The 13,832-nt window shown below is 55.8% G+C and overlaps 2 protein-coding genes across 2 annotated transcripts; one reads left to right on the forward strand and one right to left on the reverse strand.

Annotated features, from left to right (window-relative positions):
- Positions 1-4,401: 4,401 nt before the first annotated feature.
- DCLRE1B (DNA cross-link repair 1B) lies at positions 4,402-7,036 on the reverse strand. Its single transcript, XM_041467683.1, has 4 exons — positions 6,844-7,036; positions 6,597-6,741; positions 6,208-6,387; positions 4,402-6,119 (listed from the first exon to the last, which is right to left on the reverse strand). Exons 1-4 carry the CDS (start codon positions 7,030-7,032, stop codon positions 5,278-5,280), a joined length of 1,356 nt encoding a protein of 451 aa, XP_041323617.1. The 5' UTR covers positions 7,033-7,036; the 3' UTR covers positions 4,402-5,277.
- Positions 7,037-7,138: 102 nt separating this feature from the next.
- AP4B1 (adaptor related protein complex 4 subunit beta 1) lies at positions 7,139-13,604 on the forward strand. Its single transcript, XM_041467669.1, has 10 exons — positions 7,139-7,357; positions 7,438-7,662; positions 7,739-7,869; positions 8,105-8,252; positions 8,384-8,880; positions 9,634-9,717; positions 10,605-10,708; positions 10,862-11,069; positions 11,532-11,816; positions 12,284-13,604. Exons 1-10 carry the CDS (start codon positions 7,245-7,247, stop codon positions 12,757-12,759), a joined length of 2,271 nt encoding a protein of 756 aa, XP_041323603.1. The 5' UTR covers positions 7,139-7,244; the 3' UTR covers positions 12,760-13,604.
- Positions 13,605-13,832: the final 228 nt, after the last annotated feature.

Consider the following 13,832-nt stretch of genomic DNA (forward strand, 5'->3'; position numbering starts at 1 on the left):
GCTCCGGGCCCCGAGCGCCCGCACAGGCCGAGCCAGCCGAGCCCCGAGCGGGCGAGCGCGCACGTGACCGCGGGGCGGGGCGGCCGCAGGAAGCGCCGGGGCCGGGCCGGGACCCAGCGGGGCGGGGCCGGGCTGGGGAGCCCAACGGGACTGCGCCCGGAACCGAGCGGGACCGGGCTGGGACCCGAACGGGACCCAGCGGGGCGGGGCCGGGCCGGGGAACCCAACGGGAGTGCGCCCGGAACCGAGCGGGACCGGGCTGGAACCCGAACGGGACCGAGTCGGGCTGGGGAGCCCAACGGGACTGCGCCAGGAACCGAGCGGGACCGGGCCGGGACCCGAACGGGACCGAGTCGGGCTGGGGAGCCCAACGGGAGTGCGCCAGGAACCGAGCGGGACCGGGCTGGGACCCGAACGGGACCGGGCCGGGCTGGGGAACCCAACGGGACAGCACCGGGGACCGAGCGGGACAGGGCCGGGACCCGAACGGGACCGAGTCGGGCTGGGGAACCCAACGGGGCTGCGCCAGGAACCGAGCGGGACCGGGCTGGGACCCGAACGGGACCGGGCCGGGCTGGGGAGCCCAACGGGACAGCACCGGGGACCGAGCGGGACAGGGCCGGGGAACCGAACGGGACCGAGCGGGACCGGGCCGGGCGCGGGGAGCTGGGCCGGGCCGCGCTCCGGGTGTCAGAGCAAGGCCCAGGCTCTGCTCCGGGGCTGGCAGCGCTCAGGAAGTTGCAGCTGAACACAAGAGGGAACAGATGCCCGAGAGGGTGGGGAGTGCCCCTGACTGGAGATGCTCCAGACCCACCCCACACAATCCCTGCCCTGGCACGGGAGCTGGGAGCAGCTCAGATGCTTCCAAGAAGGGATTTAGTCCAGTCAGGTCACCATCACCCACCCAAGAACTCCACAACATTCCAATTCAGCTTTTTCTAAAGCCATTGTTACAGAAATGTTTATTGGCTTTCTTGCAAAAGTTGACAGCATTTAAAAATAAAAATTACACGTAGTCTTACTACAATTCAGGCTGGGTGTAGGTTTATATTAGATATTGGGGGGAAATTCTGTATTCAGAGGGTGGTAAGGCCTTGGCACAGATTCAGAGAGAAGCCAGGGCTGCCCCATTCCTGGCAGTGTCCGAGGCTGGGCAGAGCTTGGAGCAATTTGGTGTAGTGGAAGTTGTCCCTGCCCACAGCAGGAGCCTAACCCATTCTGTGATTCTGTGGAAACCTCAGAAACTCTCACTGCTGTTTACATGAACAGCAGCACAACAAGTGTGAACCCCTCCAGCAAAACACTGCCCAGGAGCTCTGTACCCTGAGACAGGGAGGTCAGCCCTGCAGGGAGGACTCAGTCCTCTTTCAGGGTTCTCTGCAGGCTCACATGGAACACGATCCTCACCTTGCCCAGCATCTGCTCAGGAAGTCCCAGCCTCCCCGAGCCAGAGCCAAGAGGCTCCTGGTCAAGGTCTGTCCCAAAGGTTTTATTGCACAACCCGTGGCTGCTTGTGCCTCAGGCTGGGGTTTGGCCAAGGGCCAAAAAAGCCAGAAAAACTTCAGCACGGCAGCGGCTGTGGCAAAACATCCCAAATTCAGCAGAAGGAATCACAAACACGCACAGAACATCCACTGAAGCTCACTTGAAGGCAGCACCTCACATGATTATTAAAGGGACTCAACCTTTTCAACATGTTCTAGTACCTTTTCAGAAAAAAAAGGCCTAAGATATTTAGGCTTTGGAGTAAGTCCAAAGTGACAACACACCGTACGAGTAATTATGTAAACTCATTTATTTTCTGGTGAAGGAAAGCTTTCACCATTCCCATTTTTTTAATCTAGGAAAGAAGCCCCTTGTGCTGCAGGAACAGAGAGCAGCTCTGCAGCAGGGAAGGGAGAAGTTCTTGGGAGTGCTTTTAGCCTTGTAATTGGGGAAGCAGAGTCAGAAACCCAACCCAGCAGCGCTCTGGGGTGTTCCCTGCCAGGTGACATTACACACTTGTCTCTGTGGAGCACAGGAGCAAGGCAAGTTTCACCTCAGCCTCTCAACAACAACCTAGAGAGCAATTTTCCCCTCTCCACAGCATCAACAGGGCACTCCTTCTCTTTCCTGCTGTTTAGAAAAGTTAGAGCCAACTGAGCTGTTCACAGTGCAGTGATTGACCCTCCCCAGGCAGCTCTGCTCCAGAACCTGCCCTCACAACACGCCAGCATTTGATCACAGCTTGGTAAAACAGCACTGAAAACTTGCCAAAGGGAACTCAGCTTGTTCCTTCTTCCTCTGCAAGGCCTTGGCTGAGCTGTTTCCCCCCACTGGGGCTTGGGTCCCAACTGTGGAGCAGAGATAAGCAGCTGGAGCATGCTCTGTGTGTGTAGATTTGGGAGGACTTTGCTCAGAGCACGTTCTGTTCCCTGCCAGGATAACTGAAGGTTCCAAACATGCTCCCCTCAGCTGCTGGGCTGCAGCTCCTCCTTGTCACTGCTTTGAGCAAAACACACCTGTGGGCAGCAGTGCAGGTGAGCTGGGAGCAGCAGGCTCAGAGCCTGCTCTCCATGACACTCCAGCTGCTCCCCTGGGAGCCAGGAAAACAGGGAAACCAGGGAGACAAGTGTGAGGGACAACAAGGCCTGTAAGAGCCAAATATCTACTGCCAGGAGACTTCTTGAAATCTTTTAAGGTTGAAAATTAATTTAGATGACAGAATCCAACCATTAACCCAGCACTGCCAGGTCCATCACTGAACCCATCTTCAGGGGAAGCTGAAGGATGCCCAGGAGTCCCAACAGTCAGCAATCCCAATTTTCCCCACAAGGCCACATTTTATCTTCCAGGCATTTTAGGATAGCACACAAAAGTAATATTTAAACACTTAACAGGGAAGAAATGTTTGGCACAAAAATGCCTTGTGCACCTGCTGTGCTGAGGCAAAGGTCTCCAACAAACTGTCAAATCTCTCCTGCCTTCTATTGCCTTTTGAAGCCACAGAGATTTTAGGTTTCCTTGACTCAGCATGATGGATAATTCCCTCCTCAAGTGGCAGGAATTACCTTTTCAGCTCTAGAAAGTGAAGCCAGCATTTTATTCTGCAGCTTTAACTGAGCACACAGAAATGGGATGCAGATCCCCAGACTCTGAAGCCTGCAATGTTCACTTGTTTGTGCATGATTAAAGCTCAGATTTACCCCCATAAAGAATTACCATTTACAACTCCTTTTTGCCCAGAGGCTGACCAGGAGGCTCTCCACCTCACTGACTTTAATAAATAGATGATAAGAATGAAAGAGGAAAGGCTGGTGCCACAAAACATCAGATCTCTCAGGTCATTTGCAACATGCCCAAGTGGAGCAGTGACTCAGAAGGTGAGCATTCCTCCCTAGCAGTGCAGAGGCTGCTCAAAGCAGGACCTGGAATTTGGGAGTTCTGGCAGTGCTTCACTCCCCTGCCTGTCAAATGAGTCACTTGAATTTCAATAATATTTAAATAACAGCCTGCATCTCCCAGGCAGCAGCAGCAGCCAGCACACTACAAGCACAGCACTGTCATTTCCATGTTACAAAACGTGCAGGTGTCTCCACTCACACCCACCTGACGGAGCTCTGAAGTTGAGTTTGATTAGGAAATAATCCACCCAGAAAACTCCAAGCAGCAGGACACAGGGCCCACAGCAGGAGGCTCAAGCTGCCCTGTGTGTAGTTCACAGGACACTGTTCTGTCACTTCCAATGTCCCCATGGCAGCTGGCAGGCAGAGCCAGGGACGGGCACTCCTTATGTAACAGGGATAAATATTGCCATGCCTGGGAAAGCTCAGGGTTGGGAGTCAGGATTCATGCTTGCCAAACAAACAGCTTTCCAAACATCCCCACTCTGGCTGTCGACACTCACTGTTCCAGACAGCCCTGTTTGTGACTGCTGCATCCAGGGCACCTCTGCTTTCCACAAAGCCTGGCTCTCCTCCAAGAGCCAACTTCCTTTTCTGTCTCAATTCAGGGAATTCAGCCCATCTAACTGCCACTTAGAAAGGCCCTGGAGGACACTATGTTCAGAAAACTCTGAAACATTTTGCCTAGACAGGACTAAAAGGAGGATCAAGAGAGCTGAGGAACAAACTGGTTTGTTGCTCCAGGACAGTGTCCAGTGACCATTTGCACTCCAGCTGCCCTGTGACCATGTGAGGGGCCAGTTTGAAAGGTTGGCAGTGCTGTTTGGCACAGTCAGCTGCAGTGGGCACCCAGTGGTTTGTCACACTACAGACACTTCCCAGCTGTGCCAGGCCAGGGCTCTGCAGCTGATCCAGAGTGGGAAAGTGCCCAACCTCTAACTAACAGAGCTAGTTCTGCTGTTCAGTCACAATCTTTGCAAACAATGCTGCTCAGACTAATCACTTCACAGCACCAGGCAGATGTTTCATTATCTCTCATTCCGTTTGCCACTGCAGGACAAGAGCAGGCACAATGGGAAGGCAGAACACTGGCAGTTACCAGGAGTGCTTTGCAATCAAACAGAATTCACAGGTGCAAGTGATTGCAGAGAATTTAGTGACCCACTCTGAAAAGCCCACAACTCAAGAACCCAGACAACTCCTACTTTTCCTAGCCACAAACCTGAAAAAGCACTAACAATTAGCATTGAGATGGCACTTTCAGGAGAGCAGGACAACATCCAGCTGCAGTAGGCTGGCTGGATGCAAAAGCTGGAAGTATTAGTAGATTAACAGATAGAAAACAGATTATTTGATTTCAAGGCACTTCATTTCCTAGATTTCTTTAAGCAGCATTTTCAAAAAGCACCTCAGTACAGAAGATTAGTAGTTCACTTTGGAATTAACTGTTCATAATCGGTGAGGCATCACAGACTTACAGAAAGGAGAATCTTTGAGGCTCTCAGATTCCCCCCCTTGCTCCTTTAGTCACATTCCAGGCATTAATTACTCAGCTGCAGACCAGCTCACACCCTCTGCAGCTCTGCTTGAATCAACCTCTCAGTGACTTTTCTAACAGGGAACAGGCAAGTCACTGCAAAAGGCGGACACAAGGCACACAGACAGTGGGACCACAGTGCCCAGTGTAGTGTGGGGGCACAGCAGATGTAGAGATAAAAAAATAAGTAAGTTTTTAAGTAAAAACCGGCTCTAGTTTCCTCTTTGTCCTCTTTAAAGAGGTAAAGAAAGTAGAGCCCCAGAGCTGAGCTCCTCTCTCCTAATGGGAAACCTGAGCATGGAGCAGAATGAAACACTGCTACCTGCTGCACTAGCACCAGTAACGTCACACAATTTTTCAGGGCATGTCTTTCTTCCGAAGAAAGTCTTCTACCAGCTGATCAAACTTCTGTGAGGAAAACTGCTTTAGGACATGTAAGGGAGTGAGCAAATACTGCTCTGCAAGTCCAGTTGCAAGGTGCTCACTGAAAACAAGTGCTGCTCCTGCTGCTCCCAGATGTTCCCCACTCAGCTCTTCCTTGTCACCCCTGTGACAAGTGCGCCCTTCTTTTGAGCAGAGAGCTGGCTCACAGTAGTGCTGAGGAACCTTAACATCTGTAAACACTTCAGGTTTGCCAGTATTTTTCTCTGGGGAGTCATAAACAACCCCTCGGGGCACAGAACTCCCCAGGGCTCTTTTCCAGAGACTTGTGGGTTTCTGCCCCCTCCTTCGCCTTTGCTGCTGTCCAGACTCTTGCACAGTCTTTGAGACTCTGAAGTCAGGAAGCACCTGGGGAGCAGAGCTCAGGTATTCCTGAAAGTAGACCTGGCACATGTTGTCCTTCACAATGGGAATGATGGAGCAAGGTTTCAGCCACTTCACGAACTCACGCAGCTCCTCAAAGGACGAGTGATCCGAGTAGGGGACGAGGTGGATGTTGGGGTGGGTGACCTTCACGGGCCTGCCCGTGGGGATGATGGCAATGGTGGGGTGCTGCGCGTTCCAGGCAACCAGTGCGTCCCAGCGGATCTCGGCGACGTCCACGGCGCGGATCCAGCCCGTGCCCTCCTCAGTGGTGAACACATCCGGCAGCTCCAGCAGCCGCATCTGCTCCAGGCGCCAGGGGCTCACCACCACCCACGTGCTGAACTCCAGCGCCAGGTCCACCAGCAGCGTCTCCTTGCCCAGGGTGTACACACCTGCCAGGGGAGCAGCGGCTCAGGGACAGAGCAGAGGGACGCAAGCCCTGGCTGAGGCCGTGCTGGCAGAAGGGAGGGCAGCACTCACCGATGACCACGTGGTGCTGCGGGTGGGCACGGATGAGGCGGGCAGCCTGGCGGGTGGCCAGCGCCCGCGAGGGCAGGGCCCGCTCGGGGTGGCAGTGGGTGTTGTCCAGGTACAGGCGGTCGATGTGGCGGCCCCTCAGCGCCGGCTCGCCCTGCATGGCGCTCGTGTAGCGGAAATCTCCTGCAAGGAAAGGGATGGCAGGGCAGGGCCCAGAGAGGGCGCTGAGTTTCCCTCAAGGAGGGCACTTCAGAACCATCTGGTCACAAGTCTGTGCCATGTGCTCTGGGACAGCCCTGCTTGAGCAAGGCTTTGGGACCAGGTGACCCACTGCGGTCCCTTCCAACCTAACCCATTTTGTGATTCTGTGATTGAGGGAACCTGCCCTGTACCTGTGTAGAGGATGGTGCCGAAGGCGCCCTCAAAGAGGAACATAACGGAGCCAGGACAATGGTTGGAGTCGATCAGCGTCACCGTCACCTCACCCACGACATGGCTCTGCCCCACCTCCAGCGGCCGGATCCAGCACTTCGGCACCTGCAGGGCGCGAGGTGTGAGGGCAGGGCAGATAACAAGGGTTGAGACAGGCACGCGGGGTTGCCCAGGCGACGAGGGCAGAGGCGGGCGGGACACACCTACCTGCAGGCGGTGGTGCAGGAGGCGGGCGGTGAGCGGGGAGCAGTACAGCGGGCGGCTCCAGGTACTGGACAGCCCCACCGTGTGGTCCGAGTGCATGTGGGACAGGAAGAAAAGGCGGGCGCCGGCCGCCTTCCGCAGGCTCCAGAAGTCCACGGCGATGGGGGTCCCGGCCAGCACCGTCCCGCTCATGGCGGGCGTGGACCTGGGACCCCGCTCCCCTCACGCCGGTTTTGGCGGGAAGCGCCGCGCACGCGCGGGCGGCGAGGGGCGGGGCGGCGTGACGTGTGCCGGGGTCACGTGGGCGGGGCGGCGGATCGGCACCGGCACCGGGATCTGGGACCGGGGTCGGGACTCGTAGCAGGACCGGGAGCGTCGCTTAGGAGCGGCACCGGCGCGGGGCCATGCCGTACCTGGGCGGCGAGGAGGCGCAGCGGGAGCTGCGGCGGGCGCTGTCGAACCCGCACGTGCAGGCGGACCCGGCGCGGTACCGCGGCGCCGTGCTGCGCGTGATCCGGTACGCCGGGCGGGCCGGGCCGGGGGGGCGCGGGGCCCGGGGGCCGATCCCGCGCTGAGCGCCGTGCCTTCCCCGCGCAGGCTGATGGCGCAGGGCGCCGACGTGTCGGGGCTGTTCCCGGAGATGGTGAAGGCGGGCGCGGTGCCGGACGTGGTGCAGAAGAAGCTGGTGTCGTTCTACGTGCGCGCCCAGGCCCCGCGGCAGCCGCAGCTGGCGCTGCTCGCCGTCAACTCCCTGCGCAAGGACTGCGCGCACCCCAGCCCGGCCGTGCGGGGGCTCGCCCTGCGCACCATGTGCGGCCTCAGGTGCGCCGGCGCCGGGCGGGCACCGGGGGTGTCCCCGGCCGCCGTGCCCCGCTGACGGCCGGCTGCCCTCCCGCAGGATGCCCGGGATCCAGGAGTACCTGCAGCAGCCGCTGGTGAGCGGGCTGCGGGACAAGGCGTCCTACGTGCGCAGGGCGGCCGTGCTGGGCTGTGCCAAGATGGTGAAGCTGCAGGGGGACTGCGAAGTGGGTGAGTGGCTGGTGGCCGTGGGGCTGGGGGTGGTGGCCGTGGGGCTGGGGACACCCAGGTGCGGTGTTGGCGATGTGTATTCAGCCCTCAGGGCTCTCCTGGGGTCCCTGTGCTGCCCCTGTGTTGTCGTGGCTGCAGGGCGGAAGGAGAGAGAAAGAGGAGGGTAATTAATGAAAGATTGGGAAAATTGCAGTGTGCCAGCAGATGCTGATGGCAGGAGCTCTGTGCTTTGCAGATGGTGCTCTGGTGAATGAGCTCTACAGTTTGCTTCGGGACCAGGACCCCATTGTGGTCGTGAACTGTCTGAGGGCCTTGGAAGAGATCTTGAAGAAGGAGGGAGGTGTTGTCATCAACAAACCCATTGCCCATCATCTCCTCAACAGGTTTGCTTTCTTTGGCATTGAGATAGTGCTGGAAGCTTCTCCTGTTCTCACGTTTTCTATGCAGAGAGGCAGTTCCTGGGGGACAAAGCCTTCTCTGCACAGATGTTCCTGACCCCCTGTGTCCCTGGCAGGATGCCTGACCTGGACCAGTGGGGGCAGAGCGAGGTGCTCACCTTCCTGCTGCGCTACAAACCCCGCAGCGAGGACGAGCTCTTCGACATCCTCAACCTGCTCGACGGCTACCTCAAGAGCAGCAGCCCCAGCGTCGTGGTGGCAGCCACCAAGCTGTTCCTGGTGCTGGCCAGGGAGTACCCAGATGTGCAGGCAGATGTGCTGGTGCGGGTGAAGGGCCCGCTGCTGTCTGCCTGCACCTCGGAGAGCCGGGAGCTCTGCTTCACCGCGCTCTGCCACGTGCGCCAGATCCTCAGGAGCCTGCCCGGCCACTTCAGCAGCCACTACAAAAAGTTCTTCTGCTCCTACTCGGAGCCCCACTACATCAAATGCCAGAAGATGGAGGTGCTGTGTGAGCTGGTGAACGATGAGAACGTGCAGCAGGTGCTGGAGGAGCTGCAGGGTTACTGCACCGACGTGTCGGCGGAGCTGGCGCAGGGAGCGATCTTTGCCATAGGTGAGGGCTGTGCCTTGGCTTGGCTGCAGCCCTGCACCTTTCAGGGGGGCTGTTCTCTGCTCAGGGGTGCCTGGGCAAGCAGCAAATCACTGCTCTGTGCTGCAGCAGCACGGACTGCAGCCTGCCCGGGAGTGGTTTGTGTCAGGGTGTTTCTGAAGTCTGATTGTTTCAGGAGTCCTGGCGTTGAGCTGCTTCAGGTTGTGCAGAAAGTCCTTGGATCTTGTGCTGTGAGGAGATGCTCTAGAGAAAATGTGTCATTTCATCTTGTTAATGAGCCTTACAGCGTTCAGTGAAGCTGTGCAGGGGGTGGAGGAGCTCTGACACCTGCTTGTCCTTTGAGTTGTGATGGGGGCAGAGTTAAGGTGGTAGTTTTGGTTTTGTGAGCTTTAAAAATAGGTGAATTATTACAGTGTTCATAAGGAGAAAGTTGGGGATGACAAAATCCTTTTTTTTAATGTATTACATTTAAGAAAAGTTCAGACATCTGAGGCATGGCCTGACAAAATCCTTTTTTTTAATGTATTACATTTAAGAAAAGTTCAGGCATCTTCTGAGGCGTGGCTCCAAAAAAAAAAGAACAGGTCCCTGGTGTGGAGAACAAGCTCATTTGGCCACACTTTCAGCAACAGTAGTCAGAAAGGAAAGGAGGGAGACTGTTCCTTTAAAGAGAGTTTGTGATGGGTAGCTGGGTTCATGATTCCTGTTTCACTCTGATAGAAGGTTGATTTTTATGTCTTTTTGACATCCTTGCAGCCAATATTGCCAGGACATACACGGAGCAGTGTGTGGGGATTCTGACAGAGCTTCTGGGGCTTCAGCAGGAGCACATCACCTCAGGTAACCATTGCTGCTGATTTTGCTCTCAGGAGGTGCCTTTGCTGGAGCTCCTGATCCCAAACCCAAAGGCTCTTGGCTTTCAGTTTAATTGGCACCTTCAGTGGAAGTTTTCCAGGTGGGTTGAGGGGTGTGAGGTGTGTTCCTTCTCTGTGGGAAAGGGGAAGATGGTTGTAGCTGTGTTCATGCTTCTTTCTGGCTGCCACCTGCTGACTCAGGGAGTGAGGGGCTCAGCAGAGACATTTTACTGTCTGTTTGAGAGCCAAGATGATTAATAGATCTTTTAGATCTCTGTGATTTCTGTTCCTCACATAATAGTCTGATTCAGTTGTGCCCAAGCTTCCTTTTTTCTGTTCTGCCCTCAGATCCACCTTCACATCGCTGCTGTTCCTGCTGTTCTCTTTTAACTGCTCTTGCTCTCAGATTTGAAAACCACACACTTGCATTCAGCTGTTGAATTCCATCTCAGGAACTGTTTTTGTGTCTGAGTGAGCAGCAAAACCTTTCAAGTTTTGACCTAAAGTTCACAAGCCTCATTTTGAATCGGGGTCAGCTTTAATTTGTCATTCTAACCTCGTGTGTCTGAAGCATCATGAGTCAGAGGCTTTTTAAAGGCTGGCAGGGGCCAGAAGAGAGGCTGCTCTCCGGCAGAGGAACAATCTGAAGTCTCAGTGCTCTATTTTAGACCTGGTGCAGCTTTGCTCTGACAAAGGCAGTGTCATGGGATTGGGAAGGAGGATGCCTCAAATCACAGTCTCAGGCAGGGCACTGACCCTCCTGGCTGAGATTTGCAAAGCCCCTTGAGTGGGGGAGGTTTGAAATTATTTTTTCCTTTTCCCTGGTGGTTTTTATGACCCTTGGGGGATGCTGATAACTTGTTTTCCTTGCAGCTGTGGTCCGTGCTTTCCGGGACCTGGCCTGGCTGTGTCCCCAGTGCACAGATGCCGTGTGCCAGGCCCTGCCTGGCTGTGAGGACACCATCCAGGACAGCGAGGTGAGGGGGAGGGTGGACAACAACTGTCCATCTTCCCTTTGCCTTGAGACTGGGGGCACAAGTCAGAAATCCTCAGATTTGTTCTCCCAGCGTGCTCATTTCCAACACGTGGCACTCAGCAGCTGTTTGCTGGTGTTCCTGTGGTTCCCTCAGGGCAAACAAGCACTCATCTGGCTGCTGGGCACCCATGGGGAGAAGATCCCGAACGCTCCCTATGTCCTGGAGGACTTTGTGGAGAATGTGAGGTCGGAGTCGTTGCCAGCAGTGAAGATGGAGCTGCTGACGGCGCTGCTGCGGCTCTTCCTGGCCCGGCCCGCCGAGTGCCAGGACACGCTGGGCAGGCTGCTCCACTACTGCATTGGTGGGTTCCCTGTGTCCCCACGGCTCTCAGGGAGCTGGCAGGGCTGTGTCCCCAGGCTGTGTCAGCGTCCAGGCTGCTTCCAGGTGGTTCCATGCCTTAGGCTGCTGCCTGGCCCCTGGCGCGCTGGGTGTGGAGTCATGGCTTCAGAGTGGAAGGGACCTTAAAGGTCATCCAGTTCCACCCCCTGTCCTGAGCAGGGACACCTTCCCTGTCCAGCCTGGCCTTCCAGGGATCCAGGGGCAGCCACAGCTGCTCTGGACACTCTCACAGGGAAGGATTCCTTCCAAATATCCCATCTAACCCTGCCTTCTGTCAGTTTAAAACCATTCCCCCTTGTCCTTTGGCTGTCTGCCTGCAATCAGGCTTGCACCGTACCCCTGAAAGGTTTTAATAATTTAGTGTCAGCGCTCTGGGGCAGTGTGGCTGGTGGGATTCTCCATGGGTTGCTGTCTGTGGTTGCAGAGGAGGAGCAGGACATGGCCGTGCGGGACCGGGGGCTGTTCTACTACCGCCTGCTGCAGTCTGGGGTGGAGGAGGTGAAGAGGGTCCTGTGCAGCCCCAAGTCTGACCCGTCCCTGGGGCTCCTGGGGGAGCAGAGCAAGCAGCCTGTCAATGCCTGGGCTCTGGAGTTCAACACTCTGGCCACGGTTTACGGCAGAGAGCGCTGGGCGCTCGCCACCGCTCAGCAGCCTGTGGAGCCCTCCTGCTCCTGCTCTCCTGGTGCTGATTCCAGGAGCAGAGACACAGGTAAACCTGCCTCACCTTCCTCTGGGAGCCATTCTCCCCTTGCCAGCAGAACACAGAATCCCAGAGTGGTTTGGCTTGGAGGGAGCCTTGAAATTCTTCTCGTTCCACCCCCTGCCCTGGTCACGGATCTTCCCCTGTGCCAGCTGCTCCCAGCCCTGTCCAGCCTGGCCCTGGGCACTGCCAGGGATCCAGGGGCTGCCACAGCTGCTCTGTGTGCATCATCAGCCAGGATGATATCATCATCCTGGATATATCTGATAACATCATCAGCCAGGATGTTCTCCCATGGGTTTGTTGGGAAGAAGGTCAGAGTGCTTTGGGAATTGGGTGTGCAGTGTGTGGCTGGTCACTCACTAGCCCAGGAAATGCTGCTGGTGGCACTGGGATTGCAGCTTCCCTCTGCTCCATCAGATGGGCTCTGTGGAGCTGGGAGCTGCATCTCACAGGGGTCTGTGCTTTCATTCCAGAATCACTGGTTTCTGAAGGGGATAAGGAAGTCCTCGAGGTTCATCCTGATACTCCAGTGTCTGAAGGGGATAAAGAACTCCTCCAGGCTCATCCTGATGCAGGCAGCCTAAGCTTGATTCCTGATGTTTCCCTGACTGCAGAACAGTTTGAGAAGACCTGGCTGAGCCTGGACACGAGCTGCCAGCTCTCTGTGCCCTGGTGTGGACCTGTCCATGCAGACACCATCCAGACAGCCCTTCGTGTGGTGCACATCCACACCATTGCCATGAGCAAAGCTGGAGCCCAGCCCTGGAAAGCTTATCTGAGTGCCCAGGATGACTCAGGCTGCCTCTTCCTCACAGAGCTCCTGCTCCAGGCAGCAGATTCAGAGCTGCAGGTTTCAGTGAAGCAAAATGAAGCAAAGCCAGAGGCACTGCAATCCTTCATCTCAGCCTTGAGGACAGTCCTGGAGGCAGTGGCTGGACTGGAGTCTTGACTGGTCCCTGCTCCCGGCAGGATGCATGCTCAGGGCACAGGAAAAGTTGATTTTTCTGGCTCCTTTTGCCATACCCAGTGCTGGTTTGGTAGTTTTAAAGTGCAGAGTTTCCAGCTTGCCTGGGTGGTGTGGGGGAAGCTGCAGCTGGGGAGCAGGGCAGGGTGAAGGGGCTGCCCTCCCCCTGGGCTGGGACAGGACAGGGTCACTCTGGTGTGAGTCACAGGACTGGTGCCATCCGTGGTGGGTGTCATGAGGCACAAACATCACCGGTGGAACCAGAGCTGAGCAGAATTCAGGGGTGTGTTTTGGAGAGGTTTTTTTCCTGAGAATTATAAATAATTTTTAAAAAAAACAAACCAAACACCAGAGGCACCAGAACTCTGCCACTTGCCTCACATAAAGAGGAGCAGTGCAGTGAGAAGAGAATCTTTCATTCTTGGCTCCCTTTAGATTTGATTTCAGTAGTGGCTTTGCTTGGGGGTGAGCAGAGCTCTGCTGTGCCAGAGGAGGGCGGGCAGGGGACATCCTGCTGGCTGGAACCGTGTGGGTTTTTAATTGAAATGTGTTACTGAGGTGAGAATTGCCCTCTCTGAAGCTCCCCCAGCTCCTTGATTGAGGGTGAGGTACACAGTGAGACTGATCTAACAGGGATTTAGGGTACTCTGTGAGGAGCACAAGCTTAATTTTATCCTCTTCTTCCCAATTTCTTGTAATTTTTTGTTTCTTTGACTGACTTGATTGTACCCTCAAATGACACTGTGCCTTCCATGCACTTCACTGAATCCCTGTCACTGTTACACAGACTTCTGCCTTTCCTAATAAAAATATGAATCGTTCTTGGCTGATTTCTGGAGTTTCTTGTTCCTTCAACCCTCAGGGCTGTGGATGGAGCGATCTGTGGATCAGGGCAGCTCTGCAGCCCAACAGGGTGTTCCTCTCTGACCTGCCTTGTAGCAAAGCTTTAAGGAGCAATTGGGCAATAATTAATCTCAGCCTCAAATGCCAAATTACTGTAAAGGGTGAACCTGCAGGTGCACTCAAAGGCAGTCACCAGCCAGCTGTAGCAGGGCTCC

The sequence above is a fragment of the Pyrgilauda ruficollis genome, unplaced genomic scaffold (assembly GCF_017590135.1).
Source record: "Pyrgilauda ruficollis isolate IOZ18807 unplaced genomic scaffold, ASM1759013v1 scaffold100, whole genome shotgun sequence".
Classification (NCBI taxonomy): Eukaryota; Metazoa; Chordata; class Aves; order Passeriformes; family Passeridae; genus Pyrgilauda; species Pyrgilauda ruficollis.